Source organism: Littorina saxatilis, linkage group LG6, assembly GCF_037325665.1.
Source record: "Littorina saxatilis isolate snail1 linkage group LG6, US_GU_Lsax_2.0, whole genome shotgun sequence".
Lineage (NCBI taxonomy): Eukaryota > Metazoa > Mollusca > Gastropoda > Littorinimorpha > Littorinidae > Littorina > Littorina saxatilis.
In genome coordinates this window covers 29,672,366-29,691,259 of record NC_090250.1, presented here as the reverse complement: position 1 = coordinate 29,691,259, position 18,894 = coordinate 29,672,366, and the positions used below count along the sequence as shown (strand labels likewise).

At 43.5% G+C, this 18,894-nt stretch overlaps 1 protein-coding gene across 1 annotated transcript; it reads left to right on the top strand.

Annotated features, from left to right (window-relative positions):
• The first annotated feature begins 243 nt into the window (after positions 1 to 243).
• LOC138968967 (glyoxylate reductase/hydroxypyruvate reductase-like) lies at positions 244 to 18,310 on the top strand. Its single transcript, XM_070341655.1, has 3 exons — positions 244 to 646; positions 7,341 to 7,511; positions 16,752 to 18,310. Exons 1-3 carry the CDS (start codon positions 328 to 330, stop codon positions 17,351 to 17,353), a joined length of 1,092 nt encoding a protein of 363 aa, XP_070197756.1. The 5' UTR covers positions 244 to 327; the 3' UTR covers positions 17,354 to 18,310.
• The last annotated feature ends 584 nt before the right edge of the window (positions 18,311 to 18,894 follow it).

Below are 18,894 nucleotides of genomic sequence, written 5' to 3'. Positions count from 1 at the left end.
CATGTCTTTTATTTTATTGATATGTACATTTTCGAAAAGAACTGTCACAGGTTTTTAATTTTGAGGTGTCTTTGGAAGAGTGGTTCCCCCATGGACAGAAAATTGTTCGTCTTTCTTAGATATAAGCAGAGAAAATGACATTTTTTGGGTTGGGTATATTTCAGACAAAAATTATAAAAGTACAAAGAATCTGGTGCCGCAGTTAACAACAATTATAAAGAGAAACAAATCAAGTACAGCACTCCCAAAATTGCACGTTGTCGTAGCAGACGACCTCTTAGCATTTGAGAGTGACGTCCCCTGCATGAGAAGTAGGTCTCACAGACGATGATTCTGGCACAGCTACACTCTTTTCAACGAGTATTCCCTGGTATTCGCGCGGCAAGGTTACTAATCTCATCTTTACCTCAGCAAGATTTCATTGCGTGCGAAAAAGTCATGAGCACGTCTGCAAAGCCCAGAGTTTTCATCACTCGTCGTGTGCCAGAATGTGGTCTAGCATTGCTGAAAGCGCAGTGCGAGATTTCTCAGTGGAATAAAGACGATCCCATACCACAAAGCGAGCTTCTTTCCAGTGTAAAAGGAGTCGACGCTCTCTTTTGTTTGCTGACCGACAAAATTGATGCGGAAGTCTTGGATGCGGCCGGTGAGTCTAACAAATGTGTACTAACAGTGTGAAATTGTGCATGGGCAGATGCGCGCAGGTGTTTCCCTTCAACATGAAAGTTGGTCAGAGATTTGTGGAACACTGAACACAATGTAAACGTGGCGACTGGCGGTCGGGTCACTTTGTGCCCCGGACTACCCCTGTGTGTGTGTGTGTGTGTGTGTGTGTGAGATTTACTCACAGAAGAGCCGTAATCAAAGTAATAGACATGGCCAAGTAACGAATGAGATTTACTAAAATGGTGCGAATTCTTCTGTGAGTTCGACAGCTTGATAAAAAACGCTCGCGCTGGACCCGAGTACTCTTCACACACACTCTCTCTCTCCCTCACTCCCTCTCTCTCTCTCCCTCTCTCTCTTTCTTACACACACACACACACACACACACACACACACACACGAGTACAGACTCATGCATGCGCACGCACACACACACACACACACAAACAGTAACACTAACACATCCCAGACCAGATCCCAAACCGCATCCTGAAGGAGTGCGCCAATGAACTGGCCCCTGGACTCACTGCCATCTTTCAGCTGTCTGTCGACTCAGGCTGCCTACCGTCCGACTGGACAAATGCAAATGTCTCCCCCGTCTACAAGAAAGGCGACAAACACCTTGCTGAAAACTATCGCCCCGTCTCCCTCACCTCCGTACCCTGTAAGCTCCTTGAGCACATCATCTGTAAACACCTCCTCAAGCACTTAGAAAAGAACAAAATCCTCACCAACCTCAACCATGGCTTCCGATCAGGCTACTCATGTGAGACACAGCTCGTCGTCACACTTCAAGACCTCTGCAGGAACTATGACAACGGTAAACAGACCGACATAGCCATCCTGGACTTTTCAAAAGCCTTCGACACTGTGCCACACCCAAGCCTGCTGTATAAATTACAGAGTTATGGTGTGAAAGGCAACCTGCACAGCTGGCTGCAAAACTTCCTGACGAAAAGACTGATGAGAGTGGTAGTCGACGGAGAGGAGTCAGTTGAAGTCCCTGTAGATTCAGGCGTACCACAGGGTACCGTACTCGGACCAGTCCTATTCCTCTGCCACATCAACGACTTGCCAGCGTCTGTGAAGTCACAAGTGCGCTTATTTGCAGATGACTGCCTCCTGTACCGCACCATCAACTCCTACAGTGACCACCACATACTCCAAGCCGACTTGAAAACCCTGGAAGAATGGGCAAACACCTGGGGCATGCGCTTTAACGCAAAAAAATGCTACATCCTTAGCATCAGAAACAAGTCCAGCTTTTTCTACAACCTGGACAACCACATTCTCCAGAAAGTCAATAGCAATCCCTACTTAGGCGTCACCTTTACTGATGACCTCAGCTGGACCACACACATCAACAAAATCGTCAAAAAGGCAAATTCCACCCTCGGCCTACTTAGAAGAAACCTCCGCTCCTGCCCACAAAGCTGTAGACGTACTGCAGGGTTCGTACGCTCCTTGAATCCCCTTGAATTTTCAACCCCCCTTTTCAAGGACCTTGAATCTCCTTGAATTTGGAGAAAATGGTCATTCTTGTGTTTAACCTCCTTGAACCTCCTTGAATTCTGAAGTGCAGGCAAAAAAAAATGTTAATATTAAAGATTTTCAGCAATTTATATCGATTGTGTGCGTGTTGTGTGCAAGTCGTGTGTCGTCTGCCATCGTGCGAAGGGAAGTTGAAACCGATTACTTCCCCTTCATCCGGGTAGCTTTTAGCGCCATTTCTGAAGAAGCAGTGTGTCGATTCATTGTGACACTGACAGCGTTTCAAGCCATCGCCGGTCGAAAATCGTAGTCATGCCGGGTGGAAAGTGCTTTTTTAACCCACGATGGCTGGAGGAAAAGGAATACAAGGATTGGATCCAGCGGGATTGCGACAAATACAAGGCTTTTTGCAAATGCTGCAAAGCACGTGTGGATATTTCAGTGATGGGCGAGTCAGCCCTGGTTAGCCACGGAAAGGAAAGAAACACACAAATAATTTAAAAGCGTCTGCACCTGTAGTCCCGATTGCAAACTTCTTTTCTGTAACGTCATCGCAAAGCTCTCAGTCTGCTTCTGTAACTGCAACCCCGGGTCCCGCGATGCCAACGTCCTCTCGGACTCTTTCATCATTTTGCACCAAGACCGATGTTTTAAAATCGGAAGTCATGTGGACAATGAACGCTGTGAACTCGCACTACAGTTTCAAGTCGTGTGAGAACAACTCCAAACTGTTCCAGGCAATGTTCCCCGACAGCCAAGTAGCGAAGGGATATCAATGTGGCGAGGGGAAGACCAGGTATCTAAGTACTTTCGGCCTTGCGCCATATTTTCATTCGCTGCTGAAAAAACGAGTGAAGGAGGAATCCGGATACGTTCTTCTGTTCGACGAAACGTTGAACAAGCACATCAAAATGAAGCAACTTGACATTTTTGTTCGTTGCTGGAACGGGCAGCAAGTCCAAACGGAATACTACGCTTCCAAATTTCTTGGACATGCTTATGCAACCACCCTGATTGATTCTCTGGAGCCTGCCATGGTGGAGCTGGGATACCGGAAATACTCCTTGAAAACTCCTTGAATACTCCTTGAATTTCACTGTCAGGTGTCTGTATGAACCCTGTACTGCCTATGTGTCCCTCATCCGCTCAACCCTGGAGTACAGCTGTCTCGTCTGGGATCCGTACAAACAAGGCGATATAGACAGCCTGGAAAATGTACAGAAACGAGCAGCCAGATTCATTACCCAAAACTACAGGGACCGAAACCCAGGATGTGTCTCAGAGATGCTCAGCAGACTACAGCTTCCCCCACTCCAGGAACGCCGGAAACAACAGAGACTCACATTTCTGTTCAAAGTGGTCAGAGGGCTGGTCCCCGCAGTACCCCCTGAGAAATTCATCCAGCAACAAAAATCAAAAAGACAAGTGAAACAACGAGTGAACAAAGACTTTACATCATCAGCCACAGTCAGAAATATCACAAGAAACAACAGCCAGTGCTTTACTGTGGAGTGTACTAAAACACCAGTGTACAAGTACTCTTTTTTCACAAGAACAGTTATTGACTGGAACAACCTTGATGACAACACGATCCAGTCGTCAACGGTCAACGAATTCAGAGGAAAACTGCCAACCGCTGACTAAAACACCAAGTGCTCTCCCCAAATTCCGCCAACGTATATTCCCAAGCTTGGGACCTGTTGGCGTAACATATCAAGATCAAGATCAAGATGTGCACAAAATGAACACACACACACCGCGCGAGAGAAAAAGACTACAGGGAGGCATGACGTCATGATGAACTTTTGAACGAACTGCGCCCAATAGTTTCCCAGCAATAAGCTGTTAAGTCCAGACAGACAGACAGACACACACACAATTAAAGTCTGCTGAGCCCTAGTTTTAGCGTACTCGGGGATAAACACAGATCAATAGATTGTGGCATCACATGATCTGTCTTTGTTGTCCAAACATTTCTTGTAGTCCGGGGCAGTCCGGGGCACAAAGTCTGGGTTTTGTAAATAAACAGAGATCAATAGATCTGTCTTTGTTGTCCAAACATTTCTTGTAGTCCGGGGTAGTCTGGGGCACAAAGGGTTTTGTAAATAAACACAGATCAATAGATCTGTCTTTGTTGTCCAAACATTTCTTGTAGTCCGGGGTAGTCTGGGGCACAAAGAGTTTTGTAAATAAACACAGATCAATAGATCTGTCTTTGTTGTCCAAACATTTCTTGTAGTCCGGGGTAGTCCGGGGCACAAAGTGACCTGACCCTAAACGTGGATATCGAGATGGCACATAGACTCTGACAGGATACCAGTAAGTTTGTCACACGGTAGATTCGTCACCGGTCCCCGGTAACTTCGCCACAGTAGTCCGAGCGCGGCTGTTATGTAATGGTCAATCAATCAATATCAATCAATATGAAGCTTATATAGCGCGTATTCCGTGGGTACTGTTCTAAGCGCTTGTCGAAGAGTTGTCAACACAGGACTAACAAAGAAACTAACATCTTCTGACGGACACGAACCCTATCACACACTAGCAAACCCTGGTAAACAAACAACTGTTTAACAACAATGTACACATCAATAGCTAGGTCCAAACAAAATAATATTAAGCACAAAGAAAACACCTCTCACAGAGCACAGCACAAGAATGTCTTTTGGGGCACAACACATCACGTCGAGCATGAAAGTCGCAGCCAGCTACGGGAAGAACTGAGTCTTCAACCTACTCTTGAACGTGTCAAGAGAGGGGCTCTGGCGAAGCTCAAGCGACAGGGAGTTCCAGACGGAGGGGCCCGTGGAGGGAAATGCACGCTGACCAGCAGATGCGAGTTTCGAGCGAGGGATGTGGAGGCGGAGAGGGTCAGCAGCAGAACGAAGGGGACGGTCGGAGGGCTGGGTGTACAGGTCCAGGGAGGATTGAAGGTACTCGGGAGCAGAGTCGTTGAGACACTTGTAGACCAGAGTGGACAGTTTGTAGGAGATTCGGGTGTTGACAGGGAGCCAGTGCAAGGAGCGAAGTAGGGGGGTGATGTGGTCTCACTTCGTCTTCCTCAACGTCAGCCTGGCAGTGGCGTTCTGGACTCGTTGTAGGCCATGAATGGATGAGGCGGGGAGGCCAGCCAGAAGGGAGTTGCAGTAGTCCAGACGACTGAAGATGAGGGAGACAATCAGCTTGACACAGGCGTCGTGGGTGAGGTAGCGACGGATGGAGGCGATGCGTCGTAGGTGGAAAAAGCAGGTTTTGATGATGAAGAAGATGTGTGTCTGCATGGAGAGAGTGGAGTCGAGAAAGACGCCAAGGCTCTTGACAGCAGGGGAGAATGGAACAGTCGCGTCATCCAGCTGGAGGTCGGTCACAGTGAGGGAAGCAATCTTCTGTCGTGTTCCAACGAGAAGGGCCTCCGTCTTCTCACTGTTCAGCTTCAGCTTGTTCTCAGTCATCCAGTTCTTGATGTCAGTGAAACAACTGGAGATGGATCCAAGGAGATCGTCAACGTCCTCCGGCTTGGCGCTGTTCTGGAGCTGCGTGTCATCGGCAAAGGAGTTGTAGTTCAGGCCGTGGCGTTCGATGACCAGGGAGAGGGGTTGGGTGTACAGGGTGAAAAGGACAGGGCCGAGGACAGATCCTTGTGGGACGCCGAAGCGGACAGGGACAGGCTGAGATGGTAATACAACCTTGCACCTCCCCCACCCCCCTTTCTCTCTCTCTCCCTCTCCCCCCCTCTCTCTCTCTCTCCCTCTCCCCCTCTCTCTCTATTGTTTAGGCCAACAAAAAAAAATAGGTGTCGTTACGGTAACATAGCCAAAAAAAATAGGGTAGGAAGGTAGGCAATCACTTTTTTTTTGGTTTACTTTTTTTTCTAATGTGTACAAATTAAACCTACTTGACAGGGAAATAAGTGTGCGACTCGAGCAATTTCACTTTCATTGCGTTTTCTGCACTCGTTTTTTTTTGTTTTTTTTTTTTTGACATGTAATAAAAAAATTATAGGGTCGTCCCCTAAAAATAGGGTAGGTCGGGTTACCGTAACCACACCTATATTTTTTTAGGCCTTATTCTCTCTCTCTCCCCCTCTCTCTCTCTCTCTCTCTCTCTCTCTCTCTCTCTCTCTCTCTCTCTCTCTCTCTCTCTCTCTTTCTTTCTCTCTCACTCCCTCCCTCCACCTCCTTCCAGTTCCACCCCTCCCTCTCCTCACATTGAGTTTCTCTGCCTCCTTGACAGTGAGGTTGAAATCATAGGACTCCCTCTCTCTCTCTCTCTCTCTCTCTCTCTATCTATCTATCTCTCTCTCTCTCTCCCTCCTCTCTCTCTCCCTCTGCCTCTCTCTCTGTCTCTCTCTCCCTCTCAGTCTCTCTGTCTCTCTCTGTCTCTCTCTCTGTGTCTCTCTCTCTCTAAAAATTGTGAATCTTGAATCTCTCCCGCAAATCAAACATCTGAAAGCATAAGCTCTAAGCATAAACACCCGCCCACCCTGCCGGTAACTTCGTCACCCGTGACGAATCTACCGTGTGACGAACTTACTGGTAGCCCTCTGACATACCTTAGCACATGCCATCAATCGACCGACGCAGTGGCTTAGTGGATATATATCGGCCGCCTATGCGGAAGGTTTGAGTGTTCAAATCCCGGTCAGTCGCGCCTCAGTCGTGGGTTAAGTGTGGTGATTCTTCTGATCTCCCAGGTCAACTTATGTACAGACCTCTTAGTGCCTTATACCCCTTCGTGTGTACAGACAAGCACAAGACCAAGTGCGCACGGAAAAGATCCTGTAATCCATGTCAGAGTTCGGTGGATTACAGCAACAAGAAAATTTTCAGTATGCACACGAAAAAGGCAGAATAATCTATGACGTTGGTGGTTGCTAAACGGATGAACATGAAGACATACACATGTGTTGGCCTTTGTAGAGTAGAATTTGTTTCCTTGACAATGTGTTTGTTATTGTCAGTGTCACTGTCAGTCCGTACAATGTAGTTGGAAGTAATTGGAAGCTAGCTTGCTTACTCAGATCATGTGTGTGGCTATGCGTGCATATATATATATATGCATATGGGTGCAAATGTATGGATTTTTTTTATTTTAGAGGGTATTGTGTGTCTGACTTTCCCCCAAAACTCCTCATGTGCCGGATAAACCCTCCTTAAACATTTGTTTTTTTCTTCCCAATCTAGGCCCCAGTCTAAAAGTGGTGGGCACTCTGTCGGTGGGGTATGACCACATTGACACCACTGCCTGTGTCAAACGAGGGATCAAGGTTGGCTTCACACCTGACGTTCTGACCAATGCTGTGGCAGAACTGACCGTTGCCTTACTCTTGGCCACATCACGTCGTCTGAAGGAAGGTAAGCTGTACAAAGAATACTTTAAAGACCGCTAACAATCTGAGTTTGTTTGTTTGTTCGTTCATGGGCTGAAACTCCCACGGCTTTTACGTGTATGACCGTTTTTACCCCACCATTTAGGCAACCATACGCCGCTTTCGGAGGAACCATGCTGGGTATTTTCGTGTTTCTATAACCCACTGAACTCTGAAATGGATTACAGGATCTTTTTCGTGCGCACTTGGTCTTGTGCTTGCATGTACACACGCGGGTGTTCGGACACCGAGGAGAGTCTGCACACAAAGTTGACTCTGAGAAATAAATCTCTCGTCGAACGTGGGGACGAACTCACGCTGACAGCGGCCAACTGGATACAAATCCAGCGCGCTACAGACTGAGCTACATCCCCGCCCAACAATCTGAGTAAATCTGGTCTTAAAAAGAAGCTAGGCCAGGAGTCTTAAACTGGGGGTGGATTTACAGGGCTTATGAACAGAAAATGCAATAAGACAAGGTCTTAAAAGGGAGGAAGTCTTAAATTGGGGGGTCTCAAAAGGGTGGTGGGAGGGTTCCACTGTAATGTGGCTTTTCTTCCAGTGATTGTGATGCCTCCAATTTTTGGGGGGGTGGTCATTTCAACCATCTTGGATACATTACAGTCATATTCTAACTCATAGCATCAGTAATCATTCATCTGTGTCTCTTGTCTCTTGTTGGTCAACTTTAAAGGCCCACAGGACAAAGTTGTTGTGAATGTTTTGTTGTGTCCCGAATGAAACCTTCCAATAAATAACCTTTTTTCTTCTTATTCTTTGAAAGTAGAGAGGAATTCTTAGTCATGAGGACAGAGATTAGGAGATCATGTATAGCTGCATGAGAAAGAGACAAGTAATATTGAATCGAAAAGGTGACAAATTCCAGTTCCTCTATAAAATCATATCAAGCAGTTACATGCAAAGATCTTGGGTTGTTACCCTGAATGTGAGGCTTGGTTTGAAGTGGTTTCTTATCATTTTGGCCAAAGCGTCTAAAAGTGTGAAAACCACAAATGAATTTTAAATCTATATTTATCAAGTTTTAGCAGATACGTACATATATCGTCGCTGTCAGTGCAAGACCTCGTGTGTGCAGTTTTGAGAAAAACGAAAAATAAGTTTAAAAAAAATCTGTGTTAATGTTACCTATAACATTCGGCCTTCCGTGGACTTCTAATGTACTGGGGAGGCTTCGTGTATCTCTGTGTTAATCAAAATTATTCAAATGCAGTGCGCGTGACGTAGTCAGGTACAAACATTTGCAGATACGAGGAATTGACCCTAAGTCATGGGCTGTTTTCTTGTGTATACGAGGTTTTGCATTCACAAACTCGACAATAATGACGAGACAAAACTGTTGAAAACATTTAGTTTTGCATGAACACGCAGAACAAAAATGATTTTATGCAATTCCTCACATGCGGGATCGTAGGTTCAGACAGACCAACAGAGAGAGAGAGCGAGAGACAGACAGACCGACAGTCAGACAGAGAAAAAGTGAGAGAGAAAGAGAGAGGGTGAGAGAGTTAGACAAGAGATAAGATTAAAACAAAATATTACAACCATTTACCAAACATTATGTAATTAGAGAGTAAAATATAGTAATCAGCAATAGCATCTAATTTAATTCAGCACAATCAATTTGTAGAAAGTTCGCAAGTGTGTTTATAAAGCCTCTCGCACTTATGGTTTCTCTGATAATTTTAGGGAGTAAGTTCAAGACACTGCTGTCAGAAATGTGTATGCTTGTTATAAAGATTTGTTCGGGGAGAGGGGCGGTTAGACATTTATTTGGGTATCGTGGATTAATGATTACAAATTTAGAAAGAAGAAGAACAGCAGTTCTTCTGTTTATAAATTACCTGCTTTAATTTTGAAGCTTTATTTCATATAGTGGCAATAATGTGTAAATGTTTGTAATCTTTTGCTAGAAGAGTTGTATGAATTAACATAATTACTTTGAGTGCTCTTTTGTAAAACTTAAAAATGACTTCATTGTCTTAGCACTTGAAGTGTCCCATAGTCAGTTTTGATGAATAGTCAATTCGTGTTTGAATGTGTGCATAAAAAAGTGATTTTTCCAAAATATACAAAGCATTTAATTCTTGACAGTAAATCTATCTTTTCAAAACTGTCTTGCATTGTTAAGTTCCGAAACATGAGCAACACAATAATAATGAAAGATAACACCTTATACGTTGGGATGTTGAGCCTAAGTTATATTTTTGTTGTTGTTTACTTTTGCAAGTCTCAAGTTTTGTTTTTAAAATGTATTATGTTTTATCAATATTGATTGAAATGTGGTTTAGTTTGGTCCATTAGAGTCGTTGACTGATGCTCTCTTGAAAATGTTTTGATAACATATCAAAATATCTATGGCAGGAATGTAAATATGATCGCATCGTCTGCGAAAAAATCACACAGATGGTAAGTCAAAGAAGTATAAAAAACAAACACAGAATTGGAATAAGAAGAGAATCTTCGGGAACACCATATTGTAATGTCTAAGAAGTACATGTATCTCCATTTGCAAAGACCATTTGTTGTTGTTTGCTTTAAAATGACACGAAGAGTAATGTATCTTTTTCAAGGAAATGCAGTGTGTGTTTTCTGAAAAACAGAGAGAGAGAGAGGAACTGACGGAGAGAGAGAGAGAGAGAGAGAGAGAGAGAGAGAGAGAGAGAGAGAGAGAGAGAGAGAGAGAGAGAGAGAGAGAGAGAGAGAGAGAGAGAGAGAGAGAGAGAGAGAGAGAGAGAGAGAGAGAACTGACAGTTGGAGAGAGAGAGGCAGGAGAGAAAGGGGGAGGCAAAGAGACAGACAAGAACTGAGAGAGAGAGACATAAAAGACAGAGACAGTGTGTTATTTTCTTAAAACCCCATTAATGATATTCTGATCCCAAAAGTGACTTAAAACACAACTGTTTTTGGTTGGTGTGGGAAACAGTATCCACAACCATGATAAAACGGCCTTCTGACAGGCAAACATGATATAAAGGTAATGCACAATGTGCGCGCCTTCGTGAGCGAGGCTGGTACTACATATTGTTCATACGAAATGACAAACACAGGTTACAAGCGATAACGCGCAAAAGTACTGGTTTATTATTTTACATCTGACACTAGGGATCAGTAATGTATAGATATATAGTTACAGTACCACGTAATGCGATACTACGTATTGCGATACTACTTATTGCGGTAAAAAACTTATGGACAGAAAGAAAAAGAGAAAAGAAAACAAATTATTAGACATGGCAAAAGGTATTAAAATGCATTAACAAGACACGAGAAGTAAATACAAGAAAAATAAACAATCACAAGACAGGAGAAGACAAACAGACAAGAAAGTTACAATTACCAAACACTCGTTGGTTAGTCCTTCAACAACAATAAAGAGTTACGTTCTGTACGTTCAACAACAATAAAGAATTACGTTCCGTACGTTCAACAATACCATAAGCACTAAGAATACTCAAGAAACTTAGCATACATACGTTTAAAACCAAAATGGCTACTTTCAGAAAAATACAAAAACGTTGACTCATCAGGCCAGGAATACAAAGCAAACTGTCATACCAAAAAAGTCTAACGACAACGTTCCTGCGTTAATCAAAGTCACAAACAAGATATTTACTCATCCACTTTCCCTCAATAACGTTACAAGAAATAAGCCCGTTTACAAACGATCACCACAGACCGCAAGCTTCTTTTACCTAAATTCTTTTAACGTAAGGCTGAAAAAGTCGGAGAAAACGTTTCACTTCGAACTTCGTTAACCACAGAAAACACAAGTTATCATTATAAACATTAGCGACTTTCTAGCGTCTACAAAACATTGCTGTACGTTCACAACACTAGAACAGTTGAACACACAATAAAGAAACACTACAACAAGTCAGACTTTCAACTCACGTTATACATAAACAACTCACAAAGTAATTACAAAATGGCGACCAAAACACAACACAAACAAGTAACAACAAAATTACCTTATGCGCTGTGTGGGTTGACCAGCAGTACCAAAACGTGTTGCCTCACAAACGAAGGGCACAAAACGATTCACACTTGAGAAACAACTGTCTCCAAGAACATTACGTTGACGTTAAAACATAAGAAACACTCCGTTGGTTCACTTAATAACCTTCATACGTTTACATCAAAACCAAACGCTTCCTAAAACCCTCAGATCGACTGACGAGACAGGAGTCAAGCAGCGGTATTTATGGAAACAAAAACCTAACATGGAATAGTTATTCAAAAGTCAAAGGTCACCGGATTGACCAACCAACAACATTCCTAAGACAGAATCGGGTGAAACTACTATTTTACAACCAATCAGTAACCGATCACGCACTCCGTGCATGCTCAAAACTTAAAACGGTATATTTAACAGAAAGAACATCAAGGAACTAGCTGACATCACAAAGCTAAAAACACGTGAGTCACACGTATTCTAAAACTTGCAACGCAGATTCGCAGGGCTCACCTCAAAATCAAGACACGGAAAAGAGCACGTGAATCTCACGGTGTTCTAGAACTAAAACGACGCAGTTTGTGACGCTCCGACCAAAACCAGGTCACAACAACTGAACAAGGAGCACGTGAATCTCACGTAAAAATATTAACGCTCCACAAAACGGGTCACAACAAGGTGCCACAATAAAAACACGGTTTACTTCTCTTTACATCGTGCAATGGCTTGAGCAAACGTAATTACAACAAAAGTAGGTGACTGCATGCCACATCGGCATGCACACTCCCACCGGAAATTATATTAATATAATTTACTTCAAAAAACCTTTGTACAAACACATTCCTTATATCAAAAGAAGAATAACGCAGATTTAGACATTTCAAATTTACAACTCAAAATCATTGTGTTGCAAAACATTTACACAATATTATGGTTCAATCATTTTCAGTGTTTCAACACATCTCGTTTCAACTAAATGCCACTGGTCATTTACTCGACGGCATAAAGAAAACGCACCACTTAAAACATAAATGTTCGTTACATCATCTGGTATAAAAACAAACCGCAACAATCTACAACTGTCAAATTGGAAAAACACTCCAAAGTTCAATGTTCTTTCAGTTCGCTTACACAGCTTTGTCTTTGTGATTTTCACAATCTACTAACACAGTCATTTTGTGAATAGGTCGCTCTAATATGCGACTATCACCAGTGGGACGGCCGTGATTGTCTAGAGCCTTTGTTCCAACATGCACTTTCACTCGTCTGACCAGTCCATCAGATCCAGGCATCACCTCGATTACACGAGCCATGCACCACTCTGATCTGCACAAGTTCTGGTCATGCAAGACAACAACATCTCCCACCTGTACGTTTGCCTGGGGACGTTGCCAGACACGACGTTTCTGCAAAAGTGAAAGGTACTGGCTCTTCCATAGCAGCCAGAATTCGTCTGCCATCCGCTGGACACAGCGCCAACGTTTCCTGGCGTACAGGTCTGGATCTTCAAACACACCAGGGGGCGGAAGGATGGCACCTGACTTCATGGTGAGGACGTGGTTGGGGGTCAAAGGGCGTGGTCCATCTGCCGATTCCAGTGACTCGACAGACAGTGGTCGACTGTTCACGATGGCCATCACCTCGTATAGGAACGTACGAAGTGATGAAGTAGTGAGACGCTGGCCTGATCTTCTGAGAAGACCATTCAGGATGCTGCGTATCGTTCGGATCTGACGCTCCCAAACGCCACCCATGTGACTAGCTGCAGGGGGGTTGAACTTGAACTCACATTTGCTTTCCAGCATCTTTGATGTCAGTCGTTCAGAGTCCATCTCCTTCCATGCCAGTTTGAACTCATTGCATGCACCTACAAAGTTCGTTCCTTTGTCACACCAAATGCGTGATATGTTTCCTCGCATGGAGACAACAATGCGTAGGGCGTTGATGAAGGAATCACTTGACATGTCATCCAGGGTTTCTATGTGGATTGCCCTAGAGGCAAAACACGTCACGATCAGTCCGTACAAGATTAATGTCATGACCTTGACGCAGTCATCACGGTACCCTCGTTTTTTCTGGCGTTTCAGGCCCTTCAGATGCTTGACTGCGGCACTTCTGTTGTCGGGGAGGGACGGTTTCTCTGGTCGAAATGGTAAGAGCATCTCGAAGTGACCAGCTTCGTTGACCTTCACGATCTTCTTGAACTTTACATCGTCCTGGGACATGGATCCTGAGTCACTTGCAAAGTCTCTTTCCATAACATGTAATGGGTCAGTACACGAGACTTCGTCCACCTGTACCTTGTAGACGTGAGCTACACGTTCTTCTTCCCTCGATCCTGGCTTGACGATGACGCGCATGGACGAGGCTATGCCATCAAAGGCGACGGAATGCGGTGCCTTGCCGACGATGCTCCAACCTAACTTAGTCTCTACTGCGAATGGCAGTCCTTGGACAACGTTTAGGGGCATGAGGGCTTCAGCGCAGTCGTAGCCAATGAGGAGGCCTGCTTCACAGTCAGGGTACAAGGGGGGCAGTTTAGGAGACAGGTGTTGGAGATGTGGGTAAGCTTTGACAGTCTCTGAGGTGGGGATATGAGTGGGGTCAACGGTCAGATAAGGTCGTGAGATGGCAGAAGGGAGCCTGACAAACTCACTGGAGGTAGTAACAGAGCTTAACCAAGAAACTCCTAATCAAGAGTCGTTAACCAGTCAAAAACAGGTTATTTTGAGCATGTACAAGGATCTTGGTGACATAGAGAAAGGTCTTCGTAGTATTGGTAGCGGTGAAACCATTCAGGAAAGTTGGGATGATGTTCAGAGAACAGTTCAGAACATTATGTTTGACATTGATCGAGCTCTTGACAGACAATCGACTAGCGTGCAGGTGACTAAGAAGCCTACTTCCAGGCATAGCAGTGTTACACCTAGCGTTGGGTCATCCGCCCACAAGTCAGCCAGTGTTAAGTCTGCCATTCATAAAGTAGCTAGCATTACGTCAGCCATCCACAAGTCAGCTAGCCACAAGTCAGGTATCAGGAGATCAGGTAGCCAAGTAGCTTCTCGCGCCGAGTCTCTCCGCTCTAAAAGTGTTAGCTCTGAAGACACTAAATTGGCTCTTAAACTAGAGGCTGCATCCCTGGCCATTAAAGTGGAAGGTGACGCAATAAAGGAAGCTCAGTTCCATAAGTTTTTTACTGTGCGCGCCTTCGTGAGCGAGGCTGGTACTACATATTGTTCATACGAAATGACAAACACAGGTTACAAGCGATAACGCGCAAAAGTACTGGTTTATTATTTTACATCTGACACTAGGGATCAGTAATGTATAGATATATAGTTACAGTACCACGTAATGCGATACTACGTATTGCGATACTACTTATTGCGGTAAAAAACTTATGGACAGAAAGAAAAAGAGAAAAGAAAACAAATTATTAGACATGGCAAAAGGTATTAAAATGCATTAACAAGACACGAGAAGTAAATACAAGAAAAATAAACAATCACAAGACAGGAGAAGACAAACAGACAAGAAAGTTACAATTACCAAACACTCGTTGGTTAGTCCTTCAACAACAATAAAGAGTTACGTTCTGTACGTTCAACAACAATAAAGAATTACGTTCCGTACGTTCAACAATACCATAAGCACTAAGAATACTCAAGAAACTTAGCATACATACGTTTAAAACCAAAATGGCTACTTTCAGAAAAATACAAAAACGTTGACTCATCAGGCCAGGAATACAAAGCAAACTGTCATACCAAAAAAGTCTAACGACAACGTTCCTGCGTTAATCAAAGTCACAAACAAGATATTTACTCATCCACTTTCCCTCAATAACGTTACAAGAAATAAGCCCGTTTACAAACGATCACCACAGACCGCAAGCTTCTTTTACCTAAATTCTTTTAACGTAAGGCTGAAAAAGTCGGAGAAAACGTTTCACTTCGAACTTCGTTAACCACAGAAAACACAAGTTATCATTATAAACATTAGCGACTTTCTAGCGTCTACAAAACATTGCTGTACGTTCACAACACTAGAACAGTTGAACACACAATAAAGAAACACTACAACAAGTCAGACTTTCAACTCACGTTATACATAAACAACTCACAAAGTAATTACAAAATGGCGACCAAAACACAACACAAACAAGTAACAACAAAATTACCTTATGCGCTGTGTGGGTTGACCAGCAGTACCAAAACGTGTTGCCTCACAAACGAAGGGCACAAAACGATTCACACTTGAGAAACAACTGTCTCCAAGAACATTACGTTGACGTTAAAACATAAGAAACACTCCGTTGGTTCACTTAATAACCTTCATACGTTTACATCAAAACCAAACGCTTCCTAAAACCCTCAGATCGACTGACGAGACAGGAGTCAAGCAGCGGTATTTATGGAAACAAAAACCTAACATGGAATAGTTATTCAAAAGTCAAAGGTCACCGGATTGACCAACCAACAACATTCCTAAGACAGAATCGGGTGAAACTACTATTTTACAACCAATCAGTAACCGATCACGCACTCCGTGCATGCTCAAAACTTAAAACGGTATATTTAACAGAAAGAACATCAAGGAACTAGCTGACATCACAAAGCTAAAAACACGTGAGTCACACGTATTCTAAAACTTGCAACGCAGATTCGCAGGGCTCACCTCAAAATCAAGACACGGAAAAGAGCACGTGAATCTCACGGTGTTCTAGAACTAAAACGACGCAGTTTGTGACGCTCCGACCAAAACCAGGTCACAACAACTGAACAAGGAGCACGTGAATCTCACGTAAAAATATTAACGCTCCACAAAACGGGTCACAACAAGGTGCCACAATAAAAACACGGTTTACTTCTCTTTACATCGTGCAATGGCTTGAGCAAACGTAATTACAACAAAAGTAGGTGACTGCATGCCACATCGGCATGCACACACAAGTTCCTCCAAACCTTGTATCTGCATCATTCTTACCGGTTTTTCACGAGCAAAATACCCCGAATGATCCTTTACGAGGTTTTGCAGTTCATTGTTTGGATGTGTATTCATTTCACATACGAGCGTTTGACACTAGCAATAATAAGCGTTTCCAAGAAAGCTATCGATTCCAAAGTCTTTTCAAAAGGCGCGTAGAATTTTTAGGGAGGCAACCATGCAAAAAAACCGTTTCGCGCCAAAATGTCGGATACAAGGTTTTTCACTGACAGCGAAGATATATATATCAATGTTTGTGTGTTTCAGCAATGCGTGCTGTGGAAGATGGATCGTGGGGAACGTGGAAGCCCATGTGGTTGTGTGGACCAGGACTGGAAGGTTCGACTGTGGGAATCGTGGGGCTAGGGCGCATCGGACTTGCAGTCGCTCGTTGCCTCAAGCCCTTCGCCGTCAGCCGCATCGTGTACTCAGGCTCAGCAGAACGTCCCGGCGCCAAGGAAATCAACGCAGAGTTTGTACCCTTGGATGATCTGTTAATCTCATCCGACTTTGTTATCGTCTGCGCTGCGCTTACGCCCAAGACCAAGGGGATGTTCAACAAAGACTCGTTCAAGAAGATGAAGAAGACGGCAGTTTTCATCAACACAAGTCGCGGGGCCGTTGTCCAGCAGGATGACCTCTACAAAGCCCTGGTGGATGGAGAAATAGGGGCTGCTGGTTTGGATGTGACGACGCCTGAGCCGCTGCCTACAGACAGTCCCCTGCTGAAGCTGGACAACTGTGTGGTGTTGCCTCACATCGGCAGCGCTACCCATACTTCTCGCAGTGCTATGTCAGAACTCACTGCCCGCAACATTCTAGCTGCCTTGAACAATCAGCCCATGCCCAGCGAACTGAAAATCAGCTGAAACTTGGTGCTAATTTAGACCTATACTTTCAATTAATTGCCTCCTGTTTTTTGTTCGATGTTGGGTTTTTGTTTTGGTCTTAAAAATGTGATTTTTGTGTGTGATTTTTTTCTCTAATTTTTTTTCTCATCATTTTTCGACAGTCAAGGGATGCAACACTGTGAAATTGAACTATATTTTTCTTGGCAGTGGTGGCATGATAGCTGAAATTTCAAAAGCAATATATTTGGCATATATGCCAAATTGCTGAAGTGTATCGCGAATCAGCATTTTGTCTCTGTGGCCGTGCAGTGGCAAGCCCCCCGCGGGTTAGAGGGAGTCCCATATTGGTTGGGACGAGAAAGAATTTACCCGATGCTCCCCAGCATGTCGTAAGAGGCGACTAACGGATTCTGTTTCTCCTTTTACCCTTGTTAAGTGTTTCTTGTATAGAATATAGTCAATGTTTGTAAAGATTTTAGTCAAGCAGTATGTAAGAAATGTTAAGTCCTTTGTACTGGAAACTTGCATTCTCCCAGTAAGGTAATATATTGTACTACGTTGCAAGCCCCTGGAGCAAATTTTTGATTAGTGCTTTTGTGAACAAGAAACAATTGACAAGTGGCTCTATCCCATCACCCCCCTTCCCTCCGTCGCGATATAACCTTGAATGGTTGAAAACGACGTTAAACACCAAATAAAGAAAGAAAGTGCAGTGGCAACCGTGCAATAGTCCCCTGAAATTTCAAATGTCTGGTTTTTGGTTGGATGTTGTTACTGCGTTTTTCAATGCCAAGCCAAAGGTCGCACTGCATTCATTCCTGCTTAGACGCTGCCATGCCATTTGGCCAATCACAATAGCTCTTGCAGGCTTCACAAACCAGAACAGATGTCTCAGTTGTGTTTACAAGCTGTGTTTGTATGCTTTGTCTGGTGTTTTAAAGTATTCAATAAACAAGACAGGCTTCATGCACACATTGCTCTTGTTTTTGTCATTGTCTTCGCACTTTCGTGCGTGTAACACTGAACACTTTGCAAAAAGCATTGAATCAGAGGCTCTTTTCAGCACAGGAGTACCCCAGCATGATTATATGTAGCCATATATATGTACGTGTTTGACAACCAGCCTGATAACACAGACGTTTGGATTAAGTGGCATTCCAGGTTCAGCTGATAATTCTTACAGCCTAAGCTGGCTCCTAGTCTGAGACTGGAATTTCACATCATAATTAGCACTTTGTGTTTAGTGTGTGTGTTCAAGTTTCTCTCTGTCTTTCTGTTTGTCAGTCTGTTTGTGTTTTTATTGTTTATGTCTTCATTTGTGTGTGCGCACAATGTACATATGTGTTTGCGCAAAATGTACATATTTATAAATATATATATACTGTTCAAAAAAAGAAACGCATAGTTGCTACTTGCCAAATTTGTTTTATTTTTCGAAAAAATTAACAAAAAATCCAATATTTAGATTATTTGTTTGAAATTTGGTATGGACACAGTTGAATGCACACACAGTTCATTTGCATCTTCAAATCAATCAGTCAATCAATACGATTGGGTGC